At 37.2% G+C, this 25749-nt stretch overlaps 1 protein-coding gene across 2 annotated transcripts in view; it reads left to right on the forward strand.

Moving 5' to 3' along the window:
- Positions 1-25749, forward strand: part of Prkg1 (protein kinase cGMP-dependent 1) — a 1194090-nt gene that overhangs the window by 874204 nt on the left and 294137 nt on the right. For both annotated transcript variants that reach the window (XM_047552478.1, XM_047552477.1), the window contains exon 5: positions 3944-4007. In XM_047552478.1, the coding sequence (XP_047408434.1) occupies positions 3944-4007 (64 nt within the window). The remainder of the gene's footprint in view (positions 1-3943; positions 4008-25749) is intronic.

Here is a 25749-nt window from a genome sequence, read left to right on the forward strand (position 1 = left end):
AATAGTTTTAGCTGGCAGTGATGGCACACACCTAAATCCCAGTGGCTCAGGAAGCAAAGGCACAAGGATCACAAGTTCAAAGCCAGCCTCAGCAATTTAGTGAGACCCTAAGCAACTTAGAAAGACCCTGTTTCATAATAAAAAGTAAAAAGAGGTAGTGACATGTCTCAGTCATTAAAATTAAGATAGTTTTAATGCCCATGGAAAGGTTTTTAGGAATCCTTGTATCACACTATTATAATAATAGCTTCTATATAGAATTGTTATTCCGTGTGCCCCCAGTTTTTTCATTGAGACATGGCTGTAACAAAATTTTTATAGTTATGTTTCTCCCCTTATTTTATTATTTTCTTATAGTAGGTCACCAGAAAAAAAAATCGTAAGACAAATGAAAAATATGGGACAACTATTAACATATCTGTTCTAGTTTTCAAAAAGTCAGTGTCAGTAGGGCACTATGGTGTATTCCTGAAATCCTAGTGACTTGGGAGGTTAAGGCAGGAGGATTGCAAGTTTGAGGCCAGCTTCAGCAACTTAGTGAGACCCTGTCTTGAAATAGTTGGAAACTGAAGTCACATAAGTAAATACTATTAGTGATTTACTTTTAAATCATTATCTAATAAAGCACTGTACTGAAAGACATTTTTAAAATATCTTCACTGGAAATTAGCTCAGTACTCACTGATCAGCTCCATAATCATTAGATGAAATTTTTATCCTTTATTCACCAGGGATAAGTAGTATGACCTTAGGCAAACTGTGAAGGGCACAGTTGTCTTATCTGTAAAATGGATGACAATAATGACTATGTGTTAATGTTGTTGTAGAAATAAATTGTATATTACCTATAAAACCCTTAGCCCAATGCACAGCAAATAAATATCCCTGAAATCTCATCTTCTCTTATTGTCATTACAAAGTCCAAGTCCTTGCTTCATTTAATTAGGAAAAACAGTAGAAAAGTACCAAACTTTAAATCATCTCTATTATATTACATTTAAGTGCAATTATCTTACTTCAGGTCATTGCAAGTTTTAGTGAACCAAAATGTTTGAACACAGCTATAAGAATTTCATGTAATTAGCATGTAAATTATTGGAATAAATTATTTTCAGTATAAATAAAAATATTCTTCTCTAGTGTTTAAATGTTTTCTCTGGAAGTCTGTTCTTGCAATTGTTCGTCTTAAGTTGTATGAATTAGACTACTTTATCCTGAGTTTTCATGTGACCATATTAGTGGAAACTCAGAGTCTTTCAATGTATTGGGGAAAATTCAACTACATTATTTCATGAGAATTTCAAGCTATAAACATGTTAAACTGTTTTGTTCTTGGTGTTCAAGCTTCTGGTAGACTGGTAATTCTTATAAAGCAAATTAATTATATGACAATTTATCTAATGTTTGCAGAATAGAGACCTTAGGATTTTAAAGATGGCTGGTTACAAGAGTGTTTTAAGAGTAACATTAAAGTGAAAAGATTTATTTTTCTGTGAAATGATTTTTCCTTTTGTTAAGTACAGAAGTGCATTGGTGGTTACTGATCATTTTCAAGTATTTCTTCTGAAAATATCCTTAATTTTTATTAGTAATAATACTTTGCAATATTTTGAGGCATATAAAATGGGTTAAAAATCATATATTGTATTTAAAATGTTCTCCTAAATATTAATGTTTTTCTTTTCATCTAGTGTGTTATGTAGCCAAACAGAGATTTTTTTTCCCTCATGGATAATATCCCTCATGATAATGGAAATATTACAGTATGACTTGACATAGACAAACCCAGATTGAAATAAAAGTTTAGCACAGAAATAACAGGACTGTTTGAAGAAGTAATTCAATTATAACACTTGTTTTTTCCACAAATACTCAATAGGATAGAAACTCTAATTATTCTAACATTTTAGAAGAATCTGAAATAGAGTTCATTAACAGAATGAGGAAGGGCTCAGTGTTTCACCTTCATAACCCATAGAAACAGCCTCCTCTGTCTTTTGTCTCTTTCTGTGACGCATTCCATCCAGCTGCTGAAATGGACTACCTTCTGGAAATTAAAACCCACATGGCTCAGACCACAGCAGTAAATCTGGCAGAACAGATGGTCCTGGATGAATTGCTACACTGCTGTATAAAACCTTGGGATTTCATCAACAGGATTTACCCTAAGTAATAGGAATTAGAGTGACAAATTAACAGCAAAACTTACATGCTTATATCAAAACAGTATGGTACAGTTTCTTTCATTGTATTATTCTAATCAAGTCAGAATTGTGCTGTAAGTCAAATATCACACAGACAAATACACATGAACTCATTTATGGTCTTTTCAAGCACTGAGATAAGGAATGAGAATTCAGTGCTACAACCTAGTTTGACTGACTTGACAGTGGAGTTTCATTTAATGTCATCTGACATCATTCAGTATTTTCATTTGCTGTTTCAAGGGGTGAAATAATAGAACAGGGCGAACAGAAAGGAATTAACATTTTTCAGTGTCATGGTACTATGAATCTGGCTGTTTATTCTACCTGTCTTGTCCTAACAACTATAACTAAGCAAAAACTCTTAAGATCAAGGAAATCCCTGAAAGAAAAGGATTTACTGGGACCATTAAAGATGCTAGCCAGAAAACAGAAAGGACAAGGTCCTGGGACAAGTTTCTGCAACTAACAGCCGCAGGGAACTGGACCAGAGCTAGTGTTACCTGCAGACTTCCCCAGGGACCCTGCATGGACCCTGGCTGGCTGAATCAGGCTGCTCGAACACATAGGAAATAGACAAAAGATGGAAAAATGAATAGTGAACTTTATGAAGACTGATCTGGGGAAGGAAAACACTGTAACCCACATTGGTTATAGGTAAGAAGGGTGGGATATTGTAAAGCAGGGGACATTTTGAATTAGGAAGGCAATCCATAAGGAGAAGTCTGGCAAAATTAATATATAAACAGGCTGTGGTGGTCCTGGAGGTTAGGCCTGCTAGGATTTAAGCTTTTAACATATATAAATGTATAAATGTAAAATAATTTTTGTTCTTTTTGGTTTGTAGCTCATTTCTGATTAACTCCTCCAACCACCCACACACACTCCCCTATCTTTCCTCCCTTCTGTTTTCTAGCCCTTTGTAATTAAAGTTGGGACATCTCAGTCCTGTCATCACTGTCCTATGATGCATTGACACATCTGAGCTTTCATAACTTCACATATGCTGTTGAGTCTATTTGTCAATCACTGAAAATACAGGGAATTGAACAAAGGCAGTACTTATCTTTGCAGAGTTTTAATTATAGCAGGGAAGACATGCAAAAACAAATAATACTTGATTAATTATCTAATTATCACTGTAGAAAGGGACAAAAGTGTTCATAATAGGACTAGGGTGGTAGGTTAGTGGTAAAGCACTTGCCTAGCATGCCTGAGACCCTGGGTTAGATCCCCAGCACTGGAGAAAAAAATAAAAGTTCATTAAGCTCATAATAGAAGTTGACTTAGCTGGGGAAGGGTTGGGGAGACCGGGAAGTGTTTCAGAATTGTAGAGTGAATGTTTGCATGTCTGAATGTATCATTAATCAAACTGTGTTCTACAGAATTGGTAGGAGTTGGCTTAGAGCAGGGGAATGTGGAGGGGAACCTGGAAAGCAAGGAATCTGGTGACAACAGACTGATAAGGGGGAAAGGGTAGTTGTCTCTCCATTGTAACTAAGGGGTTCATATTCACATAGGTAACAAGTGTGATTTGGACTTGGTTTTGTAAAACTTGCAAATTCTTTCTCTCAATTTTTCTTCATTAGATGCAAAGCATGCTTAAACAATTGCTTTGATCTTAAGCTGCAGGTTGCCAGGAAGGGTTTTTGCATTTTCATTCAGATATATTGCAATTTTATGCATTAAAGTAAGTTGCTGTTCATGTGTTCAGCATCATTCTCTGTTTTGTTTTTCAGTGTTCCAACATTCCAGAGCCTTCCTGAAGAGATTCTTAGCAAGCTTGCTGATGTCCTTGAAGAGGTAATTGTTTTTAACCTTTGAAAGTTATGAGATGGGATCCAGCCTGCTAGCTTGTCTCCTTTTACAGCTGTGTTATGACGAGTCACAAACCACAAAGACATTTTAAATTTGTTTTGGGCTCTGGAATGAGCTGTATATTTGGCTTCAAAAAAAAAAAAAAAAAAAACAGCTTAGTATACCTGACATTTATACAGAGTTAGAAATGGGCAAATCAACTTAACTACAGAGGGAAGAAAACCTTGTCGTTTTAAATGTAATGTTACCTTGACTTCCAAGAATGGGAGATGATTATGGCCACCCTGAAGCTTCAAATTAGCAAATAGAGTGGAATGATATGCAAACGGTCAGCCCTGGAGCAAAGGGTGATTTAGGAATATGTTTCCCCATTTGAATCTTTTTTTTCTCATTAATTTGATTGGTTTCCCTTCCTGCCTTCTTAGAATTCAGATTTCATATTGATTGTTTTTATTTATTTTATAATTATTTATTGAATGCCTAAGTTTCCAATACTTTCTCAGGCTCTTTGTATTCAGCAATGAATTAACAAAATAAAAATCCTTATCTTAATCATGGAGCCATGGGAAGATAGATGGTAAACAGAGTAAATAATTTGGGGACTGGAGATGTTGCTCAATGGTAGTGCACTTGTCTAGCCCAAGTGTGCGTGAGATCCTGGGTTTGATCCCCAGCAGAAAAAAATAAATCAAAAAGAAGAATATAGTCTATTTAATAGAGATAAATGCTAAGGAGAATTTAAGCAGGAAAGGAGATTAGTAGGAGTTCAAGGTATTAGAATGTGTAACTAAAGTTGTCAAATGAATAAATAAATAAAGTGGTCTTGGGGCCAAGGAAAGAGTACAGCAGAGACTATGAAGAATGTCCTTGAGAAATGTAAGGAATAGACAATGGCCATTGAGATGGGATTGGAGTAAGGGGCCAGGGAAAGTTGTGCCTAAATTGGTATGGGAGTAGGCCTTTTAGTAAATTGCAGTTATTTTGATTTTTCCTTTGAGTGAGATGGAAGCCATTGGATGATTCTAAGTAGAGCAATGGATTTACATTTTTAAGAAAATTGCTGTGGCCGCCCTGTTGAGAAACAATTAAGGAATTCTTGGAATGATGGTAGGAGAAATGATGGTGACTTTGTCACAGTGGTAAAAGGAGATTGAGAAATAGTCAAATTCTGACTGATTTTGAAGGTAAAACTGAGAAACTTTACTGTTGAAGTAGATGGGTGGAATAAGAGAAATCGAGGATGGCCCTGTGTTTTTTATATGAATAATGGGAAGGATAGAATTATTAGTTGAAATGAGAAGACTGGGAGAGGGGAGTACATGGGGCAAAGAGGCAAGAATCTCTGGGAGGCAAGTTATAGGAAATGAGAAGCTTGGGGATCTCTGGTGGATAGATGGCTTGTTGTAGCATTGTTTGAGTGGCAGGGAGAGGTGGCTATCCTGGTGTCATTATAGGGGAGTAAATATGGAAGAGTACAAGGCAGAACACTAAAGCAGCTAGCAATCAATTATTATGAAAGTATGAATGGATCTTAAAAGCATGTTACTGAGAAGAAACTTAAAACAAAAAAGATGGTTACTAAATTATCATTCACGCACATTGAAATATATGTGCATAATAATACATTTTGCTAAAAGTCATTACAAATTAAGATTTTGCAAAGCAGATACATGTGAATGAATGGCTACCTGTAAAAGAAGGGGAATAAGGGAAAGCTATGAAGATTAAAAAAAAGAAGAACAAATGAATGATTGAAGAGGATGTCAGAGTAAATCTTTGGTTGATCCTTATCATTTCCACTACAAGAGACTGCGGAATGAAGAGGAACCAATAAAAATTGGAGGAAAACTAAAAACATTTTGTGCCTTAAAATCTAAAGGAAGGAAATAGTTCAGTAAGTGTCACAAAAGCTTGAGTTTGAGTGTTGAAAAGTCAAGGAGAAAAGTGGGTTTGGAGGTGGAAGGAAACATTGAGACTGGTAGAAGTGGAGGTCATTTGTGGAAGCAGGAGGCATAAGAGGTCCCTCATATAACCTCTTGCATAGGCACGAGAACCCAGGCTCCCCATGTGTATAGAAACAGGGAAGGCAGAGGAGCTGGGCACACATGCCCTAGGTGGGTGGATATTGGGGTGACTGGAGCTATGGAAAAGATTTTTGGATAGCTACTATTTTCTCAGTGATATAGAAAGCAAGGATATCAACTGAGAATGAGGATGGGTAGAGGTATAAGTGGTTGAAGGAAAGACAAATGCAAGAAAAATGGAAAAACAATGGACTAGAGAAATGTTGTGTAATTACCAGACATCATGAAGGCCCCACTTCATATAAGTAATCTAAGTAAAGCAAGCAAAAGAGAGTTTTATTCAAACTATTGCATTAGGGGAAAGAGGTTGAACTGAGTTTCTTAGGAAGGAAAGGTGGAGGGGAGTTTAAGCACTGGGGTGAGCTACTAGAAAATTCCTGGAGGATGACTCCACTGAGGTACTCTAGTAGGGAAGATGCTGTTCAATGTGATTAGGCTTTCTGTGTCCTTTCCTTGTCCCTTATGGAAGTTAGGGTCCTCTCCTCCCACAGAGACTGGGAGAAAAGGAGGCCATCTTCTATGATTACATTTCAAAGGGATGGTTCCCACGTAAAACATAATTCTGGAATTCTGGGAGATTTACTCCAAGAGGCAGATGAAAAATTTACAAGTTTGTGTATTTTTTTTAAAGTAACTGTTCTTATAAAAGGGAGATCTGGAGTCTTGAGTCAGGAAGAAGCCTGCATCAGGTTTAGAGATGATGAGGGGGAGGTTAGACTTATCTTGGCATTAGCCCATTTAGTTGTTTTTTTCAGCCTCATTTGTTTATGTGGACTCAGGTTCCTGACAGGCAAAGAATTGGATTTACGTAGGATTGTTATTCTGCCAAAAGAAGATCAGTGGTTGAAGGAGGGAATATGGAGCTGAAGGTTCATGGGAAAGGGTGATTATAAAGGTTGACCCTGACATTTAAGCTGGGCAGAGAAGAGAAGCAGTGAAATGGTCAAAAACCTGTAAGAGGTTGTTAGATCAGTGGATTTTAGACTAGTGAGGTTGAAGAATTTTTGGAGTTGAGCTTTAAAAGGGTGTGAACTGGAAAGATATTGGAAATGCTTTAGTCTTTACCTAGCAACTGTTCCAGTAATTCTGGAATCCATTCACAGATTCTTAGCTTGAGGCTTATTGAAGTCAGCTTTCTATGATTTATTGGCCTCCTTCATCTGTGTCTACAATGTGAAACGACATCATTGCATTTAACTTCTATGTTCAAGTATTAAAAAAAGACATAAGAAAAAGTATTGGCTGTATTTCTGCCTGAATGTGTTGACCTGCAACCTCTATAAATGTAAAACTTCTTTTCCCAGTTGGTCTTTTGGTTTTGCTTATTTTGGTAGATTATGCTGAAGAACTCTCTGATGACCTTGTGTATATGTGTGTGTGTGTTTTTATTTTTTAAACAAATCAAACTAAAGCACAAATTCATTACCCCTAATCAACCTCCTTTTAAAAAAATCAACTAAAAGTCCATGAAATCCTTTAATCATTTTCTTTCTTTTCCACAGCTGTGAAACCATTTGCTATGTTTTGTATAACAACAGTCATAACTATAAATAATTCTGACCAAAGAAATATTTTTATATCAGATTTTCCAATCAGAATGTCCTTTAATTTATGCTTGGATCATGTAAGCCATCTGACATTCTATACCAATGATGAATGAAAATGGAAACATGATTTGTACTCACACATTTTTTTTCAGGATGTAAAAATGAAGTAAGCATACAAAATACAAAGCAGATAGATAAATATACTATGCAGTACAAACAAAGTGTTTAACTCAAGTTGAGTAAACAATCACAATGAGAAACTAAATAAAATTATGTTATCAGATAAAATGAGCAAATCTAGAAGAACAAAAGCAATATGACATAGCATTAAGGGAACACACTTGCATAACAATTAGCTGTCTTTCTACAAATATCTATAAGATAAAAGAATTCCAGATTATTCTGAAAGGAAGGGAATATTATTACAGCCTTCAATAAAGATGTTTACAGCATTGTTTATTCATCAGATACTTATGGAGCACCTGCCATGTGCCAGGAATTATTCCAGGCCTTAGGGACCCAGGATCCTATTCTTCAATAGTATATTCAACTAGCATATGCTCAAGTTTATGATGCAGATGATGAATTAGTAAAGAACATACCACCAAGTAATGAGGCCACTATGAAGTTATTGTTAAAAGGAAACCATTTCGCAAATTGAATTTAACAGAGATTATTTGAGAAAACAATTTATGAACCAAAATAGTCTGAACCAAAAATGGTTCAGAGTTGTTCACCCCATCACAGTGCAGACTCTATTTATAAACACAGAAAAGGAAGCAACAGACAGAAACAATCTGATTGGCCTCCATCAGCTTTTGCCTTATACGGTGATATTTTGGCAGTTTTCAGTCTCTGATTGGTTTGAGGTTCTGTTGCCCTGATCAACTGAGATTCAGCTACCTATTATAACAGAATACTTCATTTAGGTTATAGTCCACTTATATATTAAGTTAGATAGCAGTTCATTATGTAAAGATTAACCAAATTTAGGCCAAATTTAAAATATATATGGAGGCAGCTTTAGGTCAAACTTAAGTTACCATCACTAAGGTAAGATGTTATTTAAACCAAGATCTAAATGAAGATATGGGGTACCCTGTGTACCAGTGAGAGGAAAGAACAGGTATGTTATTAAAGTAGGATTGATTTTGCTCTCCATAAAGGACAGAGATATTTACAGGTAGTAGAAGTGAGGTGAGAAGAGACTATAGAAAATTCAGCAAGATGGGTTGACCCATCATGATAAAAAGTTTGGTTGTTTTTCTGAGCACCATATGAAAGTGTTCAGCATCATAAGTAGTAAAGTGACAGCATATGGGTTATGTTTTAGTATTGTATCTCAACTATTATGAGAAGAATAGATTATAGAGAGGCACCCTTACCTGCAAAGTAACCCAGGTGAAGGTGGATGGGTTGTATGTGGATTTACTTTCTCATTGGTAATTTCATTCCTTACATTCATCGTGGAGCAATACTTACAATATAAAGGTAAAGAGTTTAAAAAATATGAACAGGGAGATAGGAACTGAGAGAAATATAGTGTAACCAGATAGAGCGGTGAACATAATGACATTAAAAGTGATTTAGATGGGTACCTTTGACAGAAGGAATATAGTATCTTGGTTCTCCTGTTCTGGAACTGGAAAGAAGCCTTTTCTCTCCAGCGAAGTGAGTTTTTTCTGCTTTTTCCCAGCCCAGACCTCCCTACCTCTCTCTATAGTTCCTAGAATGGATTACCTACTTGTATTTTCTTCCTTCTGAGGTTATAAAACAGGAACGAATCTCCTTACTAGCAGTTTAGTGCTCCTTTCTTTTGTATGATACAGTAGAAATATTCCCTTTGCCTACTGAATTTCTCACTCCTTGATCAGAAATGTTTGAATTTTCTCCAGTTCCTGCTATGGTTTGGATTGGTGGATTGGTGTCCCTCAGAGGTCCATATGTTAAAGGCTTGGTCCCAAGGTTGGAGCCTTTGAGAGGAGGGGCTTTGTGAGAGGTCCTTAAATCATTGTGGTGGGAGGAGCACAACCTCAAAGGGGACTGTTAGACCCGAGGTCTCTTCCTCTTCCTTTTTGCTTCCTGGCTCATGAAGTGACCAGTTTTCTCTACCATGTGCTCCTGCCATCCTGTGCTAACTTCAAAGGCCCAAAGAAATGGGGCAATTCAGTCTTATACTGGGACCTCTAAAACTGTGAGCCAAAATATTTTCTCATAAATTAATTATCTCAGGTGTTTGGTTATATTATAATGGAAAACTGATGAATACAGGGAAGTTATGGGTTTTTAAATTTTTTTTTTTTTTTTTTTTTTTTTTGAGATAGGTGTCTTCCTATATTGCTCAGACCAGACTCAAACTACAAGCTCAAGTGATCTTCTTACCTCATCCTCTCAAGTACTGGGATTATAGGCCAATGTCATTACATCTACCTCTATTTATGTACTCTTGCCATCTAGATAGCAAGAGGTTCTTGGTGAAAGACATCCTAAGCACAATTTTCCTAGATTGTGTTTATAAAACATTTTGAAATAATTTACTTCACTTTTTAATTATTTACCCATTTTCACTACAGTATGTTTTTCTCATTCCTATCTGACTCAAATTAAGACTTAAAAAATATCAGAGATTATTTTAAGAACCCCATATTTGGTTTGGCAGAAAGGTAATTTTTTTTTTTTTTTTTTTTTTTCAATTTTTTTTTTTTTTTTTTTTTTTTTTATTGTGAACAAATGGGATACATGTTCTTTCACTGTTTGTACATAGAGTAAAGGCATAACATTTGTGTAATCATACGTTTACATAGGGTGATGTTGGTTGATTCATTCTGTTATTTTTTCCCCTTCCCCCCACCCCTCCCATCCCTCTTTTCCCTCTATACAGTCCTTCCTTCCCCCATTCTTGCCCCCCTCCCTAACCCTCACTCTAACCCTAAAACTAACCCCTCCCACACCCCATTATGTATCATCATCCACTTATCAGCGAGATCATTCTTCCTTTGGTTTTTTGAGATTGGCTTATCTCACTTAGCATGATATTCTCCAATTTCGTCCATTTGCTTGTAAATGCCATAATTTTATCATTCTTTATGGCTGAGTAATATTCCATTGTATATATATGCCACAGTTTCTTTATCCATTCATCAACTGAAGGACATCTAGGTTGGTTCCACAATCTGGCTATGGTGAATTGAGCAGCAATGAACATTGATGTGGCTGTATCTCTGTAGTATGCTGATTTTAAGTCCTTTGGGTATAGGCCAAGGAGTGGGATAGCTGGGTCAAATGGTAGTTCCATTCCAAGTTTTTTAAGGAATCTCCATACTGCCTTCCAGAGTGGTTGCACTAATTTGCAACCCCACCAGCAATGTATGAGTGTACCTTTTTCCCCACATCCTCGCCAACACCTGTTGTTGCTTGTGTTCTTGATAATCGCCATTCTGATTGGGGTGAGATGGAATCTTAGGGTGGTTTTGATTTGCATTTCTTTTATTACTAGAGATGTTGAACATTTTTCCATATGTTTGTTGATTGTTTGTAGGTCTTCTTCTGTGAAGTGTCTGTTCATTTCCTTAGACCATTTGTCGATTGGATTATTTGTAGTCTTGGTGTTGAGTTTTTTGAGTTCTTTATAGATTCTGGAGATTAGTGCTCTGTCTGAAGTATGATTGGCAAAGATTTTCTCCCACTCTGTAGGCTCTTTCTTCACATTGCTGATAGTTTCCTTTGCTGAGAGAAAGCTTTTTAGTTTGAATCTATCCCAGTTGTTGATTCTTACTTTTATTTCTTGTGCTATGGGAGTCCTGTTGAGAAAGTCTGGTCCTAAGCCGACATGTTGAAGATCTGGACCTACATTTTCTTCTATAAGATGCAGGGTCTCTGGTCTGATTCCGAGGTCCTTAATCCATTTTGAGTTTAGTTTTGTGCACGGTGAGAGATATGGGTTTATTTTCATTTTGTTGCATATGGATTTCCAATTTTCCCAGCACCATTTATTGAAGAGGCTATCTTTTCTCCATTGCATATTTTTGGCCCCTTTGTCTAGTATGAGGAAATTATATTTGTTTGGGTTTGTGTCCGTGTCTTCTATTCTGTACCATTGATCTACCTGTCTATTTTGGTACCAATACCATGCCGTTTTTGTTACTATTGCTTTGTAGTAAAGTTGAAGTTCAGGTATTGCAATACCCCCTGCTTCATTTTTCCTGCGAAGGATTGCTTTAGCAATTCTGGGTTTCTTATTCTTCCAGATGAATTTCATAATTGCTTGCTCTATTTCTGCAAGGTACATCATTGGGATTTTAATTGGAATTGCATTGAATCTGTATAGCACTTTTGGTAGTATGGCCATTTTGACAATATTAATTCTGCCTATCCAGGAACATGGGAGATCTTTCCATCTTCTAAGGTGTTCTTTAATTTCTTTCTTTAGTGTTCTGTAGTTCTCATTGTAGAGGTCTTTCACCTCTTTTGTGAGATTGATTCCCAAGTATTTTATTTTTTTGAGGCTATTGTGAATGGAGTAGTTTTCCTAACTTCTCTTTCTGAAGATTCATCACTTATGTATAAAAATGCATTGGATTTATGAGCATTGATCTTGTATCCTGCTACTTTACTGAATTCACTTATGAGTTCTAAGAGTTTTCTGGTGGAATTTCCTGGTTCCTCTAAGTATATAATCATATCATCAGCAAATAGGGATAGTTTGAGTTCTTCTTTTCCAATTCGTATCCCTTTAATTTCTTTGGTCTGTCTAATTGCTCTGGCTAGAGTTTCAAGGACGATATTGAATAGGAGTGGTGAGAGAGGGCATCCCTGCCTTGTTCCAGATTTTAGGGGGAATGCTTTCAGTTTTTCACCATTAAGAATAATATTAGCCATGGGCTTAGCATAGATGGCCTTTACAATGTTAAGGAACGTTCCCACTATCCCTATTTTTTCTAGTGTTTTGAGCATGAAGGGGTGCTGTATTTTATCAAATGCTTTTTCTGCATCTATTGAAATAATCATGTGATTCTTGACTTTAAGTCTGTTGATATGGTGAATTACATTTATTGATTTCCTGATGTTGAACCAACCTTGCATCCCTGGGATGAAACCCACTTGATCATGATGCACTATCTTTTTAATACATTTTTGTATGCGATTTGCTAAAATTTTGTTGAGAATTTTTGCGTCGATGTTCATTAAGGAAATTGGTCTGAAATTTTCTTTCCTCGATGTGTCTCTGTCTGGTTTAGGTATCAGGGTGATATTGGCTTCGTAGAATGAGTTTGGGAGGGTTCCCTCCTCTTCTATTTCATGGAATACTTTGAAAAGTATTGGAATGAGCTCTTCTTTAAAGGTTTTGTAGAACTCGGCTGAGAAACCATCAGGTCCTGGACTTTTCTTTGTTGGTAGGCTTTTGATGACTTCTTCTATTTCATTACTTGAAATTGGTCTATTTAAATTGTGCATGTCCTCCTCGTTTAGTTTAGGCAATTCATAGGTCTCTAGAAACTTGTTGATATCTTCGAAATTTTCTATTTTGTTGGAATATAGATTTTCAAAATAGCTTCTAATTATGTTTTGTATTTCAGTCGTGTCTGTTGTGATACTTCCTTGTTCATTCCGAATTTTGGTGATTTGGGTTTTCTCTCGTCTTCTCTTTGTTAGTGTGGCTAAAGGTTTATCAATTTTGTTTATTTTTTCGAAGAACCAACTATTTATTTTGTCAATTTTTTGTATTGTTTCTTTCGTTTCAATTTCGTTGATTTCAGCTCTGAGTTTAACTATTTCCTTTCTTCTACTACTTCTGGTGTTGGTCTGTTCTTCTTTTTCTAGGGCTTTGAGCTGTAGTGTTAGTTCATTTATTTTTTGAGTTTTACTTCTTTTATTAAATGCGCTCCATGAAATAAATCTTCCTCTAAGTACGGCTTTCATAGTGTCCCAGAGATTTTGATACGATGTTTCTTTGTTCTCGTTTACCTCTAAGAATTTTTTAATTTCCTTCCTAATATCTTCTGTTATCCATTCCTCATATAATAGCATATTGTTTAATCTCCAGGTGTTGGAGTAATTTCTGTTTTTTGCTCTTTCATTTATTTCTAGTTTCAATCCATTATGGTCTGATAAAATACAAGGAAGTGTCTCTATCTTCTTGTATTTGCTAACATTAGCTTTGTGGCATAATATATGGTCTATTTTAGAGAAGGATCCATGTGCTGCTGAGAAGAAAGTGTATTCACTCTTCGTTGGATGGTATATTCTATAAATGTCTGTTAAGTCTAAATTATTGATTGTGTTATTGAGATCTAAGGTTTCTTTATTCAATTTTTGTTTGGAAGATCTGTCCAGTGGAGAGAGAGGCGTGTTAAAATCACCTAGTATTATTGTATTGTGGTCTATTTGGTTTCTGAGATTGAGAAGGATTTGTTTGACATACATGGGTGAGCCACTGTTTGGGGCATAGATATTTATGATTGTTATGTCTTGCTGATTTATGGTTCCCTTAAGCATTATGAAATGTCCTTCTTTATCCCTTCTGATTAACTTTGGCTTGAAGTCCACTTTATCTGAAATGAGGATGGATACCCCAGCTTTTTTGCTGGGTCCATGTGCATGGTAAGTTTTTTCCCATCCTTTCACCTTTAGTCTTTGGGTATCTCTTTCTAAGAGATGAGTCTCTTGCAGGCAACATATTGTTGGATCTTTCTTTTTTATCCAATCTGCCAGTCTATGTCTTTTGATTGATGAATTCAGGCCGTTAATATTTAGGGTAATTATTGAGATATGATTTGTATTCCCGGTCATTTGACTCATTTTATTCATTTATTTGCTTATTTTTGACATGACTTGGTTCCTCTTTATTTGAGAGTTCCTTTAGGATATCTCCTCCCTTTGCTGATTTGCTTCTTTGTTTTTCATTTCTTCTTCATGGAATATTTTGCTGAGAATGTTCTGTAATGCTGGCTTTCTTTTTGTATATTCTTTTAGCTTTTGTTTATCATGGAAGGATTTTATTTCGTTGTCAAATCTGAAGGTAAGTTTTGCTGGGTATAAGATTCTTGGTTGGCATCCATTTTCTTTTAGGGCTTGAAAAATGTTATTCCAGGCCCTTCTAGCTTTTAGGGTCTGGATTGAAAAATCTGCTGATATCCGTATTGGCTTCCCCCTGAATGTAATTTGGTTCTTTTCTCTCACAGCCTTTAAGATTCTGTCTTTATTTTGTATGTTAGGTATTTTCATTATAATGTGCCTTGGTGTGGGTCTGTTGTAATTTTGTGTATTTGGAGTCCTGTAAGCCTCTTGAACTTGATTTTCCATTTCGTTCTTCAGATTTGGGAAATTTTCTGAAATTATCTCATTGAATAGGTTGTTCATTCCTTTGGTTTGTTTCTCTAAGCCTTCCTCAATCCCAATAATTCTCAAATTTGGCCTTTTCATGATATCCCATAGTTCTTGGAGATTCTGTTCATGATTTCTTACCATCTTCTCTGTTTGTTCGACTTTGTTTTCGAGGTTAAATATTTTGTCTTCAATATCTGAGGTTCTGTCTTCCAGGTGTTCTATCCTATTGGTTGTGCTTTCTATGGAGTTCTTAATTTGGTTTATTGTTTCCTTCATTTCAAGGATTTCTGTTTGGTTTTTTTTCAATATCTCTAACTCTTTATTGAAATGGTCTTTTGCTTCCTGTATTTGCTCTTTTAACTGTCTATTGGTGCGTTCATTCAATGCCTGCATTTGCTCTTTCATTTCATCGTTTGCTTCCCTTATCATGTTGATTATGTACATTCTGAACTCCCTTTCTGACATTTCTTCTGCCATGCTGTCATTGGATTTTATTGATATAACATCCAGATTTGTTTGAGGCATTTTCTTCCCTTGTTTTCTCATATTGTTCAGGTATCAGTGGACTGCAGAGATGTTGCAGATTTCCTCTATTGACTTATAATGTCCCTGAAGATTGCTAGTGTATCCCCTCTTATCCTTCAGTAGCCTGAAGTCTTAGAGGAAGTTGATACTTCGGTGTTCCCCTAGGTAGCTGCCTCTCTAGGGGTGGTGGTCTTCAGGTGGGGTATATTCCCTGCTAGAGGGCAGAGGTGCCTCTACTTGTTGACCAATGGTCATCCAAAGGGGAGCTAGACTGCGGGCTAAGGCAATGCCTGTTTGGGCCTGTGTCTCTGGTTTTACTGTCTTTGTGGGAAAACCTCACTCGGCGGGGAAGACCCACCCGGTGGGGAGGTCTCACTAGTCCGTTCCCCTCCTAGAGGTTCTCCTCAGTCCACAACTACCGCCTGTGCAGGGCAGCCTTCCCAAGCAGCGTTTCCAGGGGCCTGGACCTACCTCCTGGGCTTGGGAGCCCTGCCCTTCGCAGACGAGTCTCCTTAGGTGGCCCCTCCTCAGAGAAGCTGCCCACAGTCCTGGAACCTTCGCTCCACCCCTCAGCTGGTCTCTGTGTAGCTCTTTCAAGAAAAGGTGCTTAGATCCCCGGCTCGGACCGTGCTTTGCACCTAATCACTTGGCTATGCGACCCCTCCTCTGAAGAGTCACTTGGAGCCTCGTACATATGCTCCAAGCCCCAGTGACCCGTCACTCGTCTCTTCCTCCAGGCAGGTGTTCTGTGTGGGCGCTTGGAGACCAAGCCACTCACTGCGCACCTCCACCTCCTCAGGACAGCCCCCTCCCCGTTGTTCAGGCAGTTGCTGAATCCAAATAGTTCGCCACCCAACTCTTTCTCTGGCAGCCCCCGGAGCCCTGGCAGATTGGTCCAAAAAACCAAAAAACCAAGCGGTGTGCTGCTCGGCCTCCTCTGCAAGGTCTCCCACTTTCCGAGCTCACTGTTCCAATGAGGGTAGATGTGTCTTGCTGCCTGGGCAGGGCAGCCTTCCCAGGGGCCCAGACCTACCTCCTGGGCCTGGGAGCCTCACCCTTCGTAGACGAGTCTCCTTAGGTTGTCCCTTCTCAGAGACGCTGCCTGAAGTCCTGGAACCTTCACTTCACCCCTCAGCTTGTCTCTGTGTAGTTCATTCAAGAAAAGGTGCCTAGGTCCCTGGACCGGACCTTGCTATGCACCTAATCGCCTGGCTATGCGACCCGCCCTCTGAGCAGTCACTTGGAGCCTCGTACATATGCTCCAAGCCCCAGTGACCCGTCGCTCGTCTCTTCCTCCAGGTGTGGGCGCTTGGAGACCAAGGCACTCACTGCGTACCTCCACCTCCTCTGGGCAGCCCCCTCCCCGTTGCTCAGGCGGTTGCTGGATCCAAACAACTCGCCGCCCCACTCTTTCTCTGGCAGCCGCTGGAGCCCTGGCAGATCGCTTCAAAACCAAGCGGTGTGTCGCGCAACCTCCTTTTCAAAGTTCCCCGCTTTCCGAGTTCACTGCTCCAGCGGGGGAGGTGTGACTTGCCGTCTGGGCAGGGCAGCCTTCGCAGGCAACGTTCCCAGGGGCCCGGACCTCCCTCCTGGGCTTGAGAGCCTCACCCTTCGCAGACGAGTCTCCTTAGGTTAGAGAATCTGCCCGCGGTCCTGGAAACTTCAATCCGCCATTTTTCGCTCCGCTTCGCTGTCCGTTTTTACCGTTTTTACCGCTCCGGCGGGGGAGGGGCGACCCGCCGAGTCACTGTACTTCACAAAGTTCTCTGCGTTCCAGGGCTACTGCCCCTTCGGGGACGCCTCCCCTATGGGAGAAACTCCCCGGGCGGCTTTGAGTTGGTCCCAAGTCACTATCTCCTCTTTTGAATCTTGAGTCCTGGAGCAACATGAAATGCAGCCGCCCTCTAGTCCGCCATCTTGAACCTCCTAATTTTTTATTTTATAAAATAATCTAGAAGGTTTAAGTACAGGTAGGGACTTTGTAAACTGTTTTCATTAACCTCTAAACTACCCCATATAGATGTAAAAATATATATTCAAATTAATCAAACGTATTTGAAGCTACTCTGAGTTTTTAGGAGTAATCTGTAAATGGGAAAAATGTGAAATTGTGAAATATAATCTGTTCTTTCATAACAAGGCAACAAACTTTCCTGCTTCACTGATGGACATTTTAATTAGCATCTATAGGTATGTTACATTTTCTCAAATGTATTAAACACTCCCAGCTAATTTCCAGCAGTGTAATAGTTTTCTTCCTTGTCACTGACCCAAATACAATGGAGAAACATCACTGTGAATAAACTCAACGTTTAATATTTATGCAGATGTTGGGATTGTGATGACATCTTTTTAAAAAGTGGCAAACAAAACACTTTTTCATAGAGATAAGGAATAGAGATTAACAATGTATCACAAAGAGTTCTCAAAAATTAATTTGAGGATTATACATGTACTTGTAGAAGTTTTGATAACTCAAGGAAACAATACTTTTATTGAAAATGGAGAGCCAAATTAAGTCAAGAAATTCACTTTTCAACACCTGGTGTAGATATTTTTCCTTTGTTAGGGTGAATGAAGTCAAGCCTGGATGCTATGTTCAGAACTCCTGATTTTTAGATGGAAAAAATGCATATCACAACCACTTGTTTGCTTGTACTTAAAGTCTGTTTCATATCCAGTTTCCTCTTTGAAATCTTTGATATGATTCTTCTTGGAATAAAAGACCTCTGCTTCAACAATCTTTTAAGAGTTTTCTACCTTTGAGTCTACAACTTCACATGATTGGCTCTTGGGCACATTTGAACCTAAATAATGGTTTGTTCTAATCTGTGTCCCTATTTATGTTTTTGTCAACTGTGTATTGATACTGTTGTGACACTAGCAAGGTCTTGGACAAACAGCATTCCTCAGACTTCTTGAATTACTAAAGGGGTATTATAGAGATTAAGAAGAGTCAGCAACAACCAAAAGAAAATATTTTGCCTGATTATATTTTAGGAAGCAAATATCAGACACACAATACAGGAACCCTCTTAGAAGGACAGTTATGCAACCTAGACACCCTTCTCTGGTGCTGATGCAGCAGGCAGATTAAATATTTTCTTTTGCATGCAAGAGTTCCTTGGTCTTACCATCTTGTGTTGGTGTCTTCACAGACTTCTTTGCATTCTTTCCAGCTGTAAGACAGGGGAAAAGCCCTGCCTTTGGTGGAGTTTTTGATGTACTGTGAATGTTTCTCTTATATCATTCCAAACAGGCCAAGATTCTTCAGGAAAGAACTGATGAAGTGGACAGGACAGTTCCCTTTTAAAACTATTGTTTATAACTAAACTTTTCTTTCCCTCCTCAAAGCCAAGCTGGAGGGAATTCAGAGAACCTGTTCTTTCTCAATTGCTTTGGCTTAAAATACTCTGAATTTGGAAATTTAACTTTCCTTTTGTTGTCTCTAGTTTTTTCTGGTTCTTCCCGTGGATGGGGCAGATTACTGCTTTTGAAGGGAAAGGAGGTGTGTGTGTGTGTGTGTGTGTGTGTGTGTATGAGACAGAGTTGTGACAGTGTGGAGGATGAAGAGCACACAGGAAGGAGAGCTTAAGTGCAAAGAAAAGATCTTCAGTATTAACACCACCACATCTTTTATACAGAGGTCAATATGGAATGGGAGAACATGTTTGCAAATCATCTCAATGATAAAGAACTTACATTCTGAATTCTTGAAGGACATTTACAACTTACTGATAAAAAACATCAACAATTAAGAAATGAGGAAAGATCAGGTGCATTGTTGCACCTCTAATCTCAGCAACTCTGGAAGCTGAGGCAGGAGGAGTGCAAGTTCAAAGAGCCTCAGCAGCTTAACAAGATCCTAAGCAACTTATCAAGACCCTGTTTCAAAATAAAAAATAGAAAAGGCTGGGGATGTCACTTAGTGGTTAATCGTCCCTTGGTTCAATCCCTGGTACAAAAGAAAAAGAAAAAAAAAAGGAAAAAGAGGAAAGAACTACATAGATGTTTCTTCAAAGAGAGTATATATGAAGTTCCATTATGCACACAGAAGGCTTACTGCTATCATTAATCATCCGTGAACTGTGAATCAAAACCGTAATAAATCACACCCACTAGAATGGGGAAAAACAGATAATTACAAAAGTTGGCAAGGATGTTAGAGAAATTGGAATCCTCATATATTGTTGGAGAGATTATAAAATGGCAAGACGAAGTGGGCATTGCTTCTCCCTAGCTGCCTGATCCCCAACAGTACTACGCGTGACTAAGTGACACACTGCTTTTCTTTTCTTAGTGTTTTACGTGTGAGTGCGTGCGTGCGTGTGCGAGTGTGTGCATGCGAGGCCGTGCCTGTGTGTCGACACTGAGCACACGTGCGTTATTAGTGTGTGATGTGGTTTAAAACAAATGGAAAAAACTGAAAGTGCCTGAACCCTAGTTTTAAGCTTAGGCAGATTCTCTTAAAAAAGACTTGAATGTTAAGTTGAACTTTGGAGTTTGCTTTTTTCCACCTAAATATCACTTTTAAAATTTTAGGGGAGGAGTCGAAAACCACCAGTGCTGGTCATTTTATAAGGTAATATTTAAAATATTTTGTATTCCAAAAATATAATACAAAGAAGTACCTCTGAAAACATTGAAAAAATATATATAATTTGAAAAATGTAACTTATAAAGGCAGCTGTATTCCTGCAAGAGTTCTGTTGCCAAGTAATTTCTTAATGTCTCTCATTCTGTCCTGGGCTGGGGGAAAGTCGGCCTTTGAAAAATGATTGTTAAAAAAGGTTCATTGTTTAGCAGAAAATAATCATTTTTACATTTTGTGCAAAACATTTTACATTTTCAGATCATTTAAATGAGCACTACATACTTTCAGTGTGAATGTAGGGCCTGGAAAGCATTTTGCTATGTTTTGTTTTGTTTATTTTGAGCTTGGTTATAAAAGCAATCTCCTGTGTGTAAATGTGTGAATAGTTTGATAATTTGTACACATAATCAAGAGCATCTCAGCTGGACTTTGTTGGCTGCTGTATAGAACATGAACAAATGTCAAGGGATAGAAAATTACTTTGGATATTTAAAAGAGAAGAAATATTTAGTCTATTTGTTTTGTAAAAATAAAATAAAATAAAATGGCAAAACTTCTTTGGAAAATAGTTCCTCAAAATATTAAATACAGAGTTTCCACGTGACCAGGCAATTTAATTCCTAGGTATATGCCTAAGAAAATTAAAAACTGTATCCATGCAAAATCTTGCACACAAAAGTTCTTTATAGCACTATATTCCTTAGTTAAAAAAGTAGGAGCCACCCAAATGTCCATTGAATGATATATAGATAAATAACATTGTATGTCTATGCAATGGAATATTATTTGATGATAAAAAGAGTGAATTACTCGTACATGCTGTGACATGGATGACCCTGTAAACATTATGCTGAGTAAAAGTAAAATGCCTCATATAAAGTAACTCTGTTCTTCCCTATCCACCCCCTGCCCCATTGTGAATATTAGGTAGAGGGGAGAGAAGGGAGAGGGAGGATTATGGGGGTAGGAAGGGTAGTAGAGTGATACATTATTACCTCATGTATATTATTACCTAATGTACATGTATGACTACATGACCCATCTGTGATCCTGCAATATGTATTATCAGAAAAATGAGAGATTATACTCCATTTATGTATGATCTATCAAAATGTATAAATGCATTCTACTGTCATGTACAACAAATTAGAACAAATAAAATAAAATAATAAAAATTAAAATGCCTCACACTATATAGTTCCATTTACATGAACTTTCTAGATTAGACAAATCTGTAAAGACAGAAAGTAGATTAGTAGTTGCTTAAGCTGGTGAGAGGGAGGGCAATGGTGAGTACCTATTAATGGATATTTAGGGATTGTTTTAGGGTAATAGAAATATTCTAAAATTATTCACAGAGATTGTTTTTCAACTCTTTGCATATGCTAAATTCATTGAATTATACACTTTAAATGGGTAAATGTTACAATCTGAAATTTTTCTCAATCAAACATGAAAAGAAAAGGACTTTGGCTCCAGTGGTGATAATGTCAATGAAGGAAAGGTTTGGAGTTGTAAGGAGAATACACTTGGGACTACATTTGTGTTGACAGCCATGTAAACATCATGATATCAAAGCATAGTTTAAAATTTTAAGTATGAACAGAAATAAAATATAGCTGAAAAGCTGAAATGTGGAAGAGATTTTTATTGGGATGTTGTAGATACTTAGACGTTGATTTTGTGTTTCAACAATATTGACATTTCTGCATCTGTCTAAAATATTGTACAGTTTTATTCTCAAAAGTGATCTTTCTGGTTCTAAGCCTTGCTCATTATCATTTCATATTATATAGAGAAGTCCCTGTACCATATGTCCTAGGTCAATTTAGCTATCATTACACAGAAAAGACAAATGCTTGTTTATTGCTTTTTATCAGTCTCTGGGCATGAAGAAGATTTGCCCTTTCTGATAATAAGTTCCTTAAAGGCAAGAACTATTTTGACTTTTTTTTTTTGGACTGGATGCTTTTAAGCAGTTGATGAAAACAATATCAATACCTTCCACCAATTGGTGTTAACTCTGTGCCAGGCCAAGAGCATCTGTTTAATCCTACCTGAGGTAATTCTATTTTTAATATTCCCAACTTACTGGTGAGGAAACTGAGGCCAAGTAACACAGTTCAGTCAATGGGGAGGTATTTTACCTTATACAATCTGATGCTTTCAGTGCTATTCTGCACTGCATCTTGAAGATTTTCAGGAATAAATGAAAAAGAAAAATATTGTTTCACCTCTACTCTTTATTATAAATAGGAGGCACTTTCTTCTGAAAATCCTTGTTTATTTATTTATTTTTGCATGTAGTTTTTCCCAGTCAGCATTTTAAGTTTGTTATGACAGGGATCCGTTTTATGCTTCCCACAAGTTCTGAAACAAGGCATGTGTAGTCATTTTATTGCCAGAATATGTATGCTTTGCTCCATGCCACTTGCAATTCATTAAAATGTATGCACTTTGCAAATTGGAAACCAATCTGCAAGAAATCTGCTTTCTAGAAAACATTCTTAGGAAGTACTTGAAATGGTTGCCACATAAGTATATACAAACCTGCATGATACTTATAATTTGTTGTCATTTATGGGTTTGGTAAGCAAATAGATTTGTATAAAACTGTAAATTAGTGACCTGGCTTACCATGTTGTGAGATCTGTTCACAAAATGCCACTTGATAGCATCTGATGAGCTCTGAATTCCTTTTATAGGAAGGAGTCATGAACACACTGATCTGATAAGCTGCCCTGCCTTAAGAAAGAAGAGAAAGAAAGAAAGAAAGTAACCCAATATTTTCAACCATTTTTAAAAAATCTGAAACCTGCCAAAAAAATCCTAGCTCAGGGTCTTGTACCTAGTGGGCATTCAAGACACAAAGCAATGAAGAATAGAAGCCTATTTGCGCTTACAAATAAGAGGCTAAAGATAAGAAAACCAGTTGGGTTTTCAGTTTCACCCAAAAATAAAAAGCTTGTGTGTCCGAGAGAGAGTTGTCAAACAGCTTGAGCAGAGGATAACCCAGACATTCAGTCCCTGGCCTCCCTAAGACCTGTGGCTACATGGTACCTCTCTGAATCTGTGACAAGGGCGACCTACCACTTCCCTGAAGGGAAGGAGCCATGCAGTTTCTTAGTCCAGTGACTACAAGCTGTTTCCTGGTAGATAAGGCTCTGACCAGGGCAGGTAATATTTCAATCGTGAATGTTCATCAGAGATCAGGTCAGGGAGTATTAATGAGGAGCCACCTGTGAGAGAGAGAATGCTTCTGTGGGTCTCATGTCTTGTTTGTTTCCTTAATCATTATGAAATGCTGTAAGTGAACTTCTCTTAGCTCTGTGGGAAAAGCTACCATTCTTTTTATTACTTATACTTAAAAATTATTATTTTAATAAGAGTAGCATGGATTGTCTTGAAAATAGACCTGCAGTATTGCACTCTTCTCCCGGTTCCCTTTGCTTAGTATGAGATTGTGCAAAGCAGTATATAGTATAGTCATTAACAGTTGTTGGGCAAGAGAAGTATAGGCTCTCCCTGGCTCCTCTTTCCTCTTCTAAAGATTTTCCTTAAGAATATGTTGCATTTTTTTTTTTTTTGGTTGTTGTTTTAAAGCAGTTTACCTTGACTAATTCCATTCTAACCTTTCTGTCCTTCACTTAATTTGTGTGTATAGTTTTTACTATAAATCCATATGCTTACTCCTATATTTCTTAGAACTTGTCTACAATTTTCTGTAGTTACCTTAAGGATAGGGTATATCTTTTCATATGTTCTTAGTTACCTGTGGAGGAAGAGTTTGCACAAAATTATTCTTGAAATTAATGCATTACCAATAAATATTTGTTGAATGAGTAGTTAGGGTAGGTTCTCAATAAATATGTGTGGTATGAATGACCCAATCAATGAAACAAAATTGTTCTGTTTTACATTTGGATACCTTATCACCACAACTATAATAAAAATGGGTCAAGGACAGGGAGCATGCTTTCTAAAATACAGGAGCTCAGCAGAACTATGTGATGATAGATATATCATAGAGATTGCTGGTTCAATCTCCAAGGGCCAAAATTGGTGTAGAGAATCAAGGACTGGAGAAAGGAATAAAATTTATTTTTCTTTTATCAACTTTTCTTTATTCATTCTAGGAAGATATAACAAAGGTCAAACATTTGGAAAGACTATTTTTTTTTCCTTTCTGATGGTACTGGAAATTGAACCCAGGGGTGCTTTACCCCTGATCTATGTCCCTGACCCTTTTTAATTTTAACAGTGTCTTGCTAAGTCACTGACACTGACCTCAAACTTGCAATCTCCTGCCTCAAACTTTCCAGGAACTGGGATTGCAGGCATGTAAAACATGTTCTGCTAGATGGATATTTGAAAGAAAAGAAAACTCTTATAAAAGATGTTCAATTTCCAATGTAATTTTCCTGGGCAGAGGCTGAATTGTTGTCCACTTAACAAGAGGGTAAAGGTTTCTAGTAGCCATTTTCTCAGTTTCCCACAATTAGAGTTCAGCATTTGTCTCTGGCAGTAACCACTCATTCTGGGAGTTTTTTGGGTTGATTCTTTGTAATTTCTACAGAGACAATCATGTAATCTATGGATAAATATAACTTTATTCCTTCCTTCCCCATATATATCTTTTCTCTGCTTTTGTGTTATTAAATTACCTAATACTTCCAGTACAACATTGACTAGAAATAGAGAGGAGATAGCCTTGTCCTCTTTCTGATTTTTGTGGGAACTTTCTATTTTCTCACTACTAAGTTTCATGCTAACTGAATGATTGTAGTTTTCTTAAAAGAAAATTGAGACAGTTACCCACTATTCATAGATTACTAAAGTTTATTTTTTATCATGAATGTGTTAGATTTTATGCAGTGGTTTTTCTACATCTGTTGATATGATATGTGATATTTCTTCTTTAGCCTGTTGATGTAATGGATTATAGTGATTGATTTTAGAAGATCAAATAGGCCTTCCAACCTGGAATAAATTTTACTTGGTCATGGCATATAATCCATTTTATATATTGTTGGATTTGATTTGTTGATATTCCATTGATGATTTTGCATTTATATTCATGAGAGATATTGACAGTAGTTTTCTTTCTTGTGAAGTCTTTTGATAATATTAGCGTAAGGGTAAAATTGCCTCAAAGTATGAATTAAAATATATTCCCTCTCCTTTGGTTGTCTGGACCAGATTGTATAGAATTTGGTATCATTTTTTCTTTAATTTTGTTTCGTAGAACTTACTGGTGAACCCATGTAGGCCTGTTGCCTGCTATCTTGGAAAGTTATTAATTATTGATTCAGTTTCTTTGCTCGTTAATCCCTATTCAGATCATCTATATCTCCTTGTGTAAATTTTGGTGGTTGTGTCTTTCAAGGAATTGGTCCATTTCTTTAAGTTATCAAATCTGTGGGTTTAGAGTTCTTCAAATGCTCCTTTTTTTATCCTTTGTGTCCACAGGATCACTAATGATGTGGTTTCTTCATTTGTGATATTGATAGTTGTCTCCTCTTTTTTTCTTCAGTTAGCCTGGCTAAGGATTTATTAATCAATCTTTTCAAAGGTATTGATGATTTTCTATATTGGTTTCCTGTTTGCAGTTTCATTGATTTGATGTCTATCATTTTTTTCTTCTGGTTAGG

This window comes from Sciurus carolinensis, chromosome 5, assembly GCF_902686445.1.
Source record: "Sciurus carolinensis chromosome 5, mSciCar1.2, whole genome shotgun sequence".
Taxonomy (NCBI): domain Eukaryota; kingdom Metazoa; phylum Chordata; class Mammalia; order Rodentia; family Sciuridae; genus Sciurus; species Sciurus carolinensis.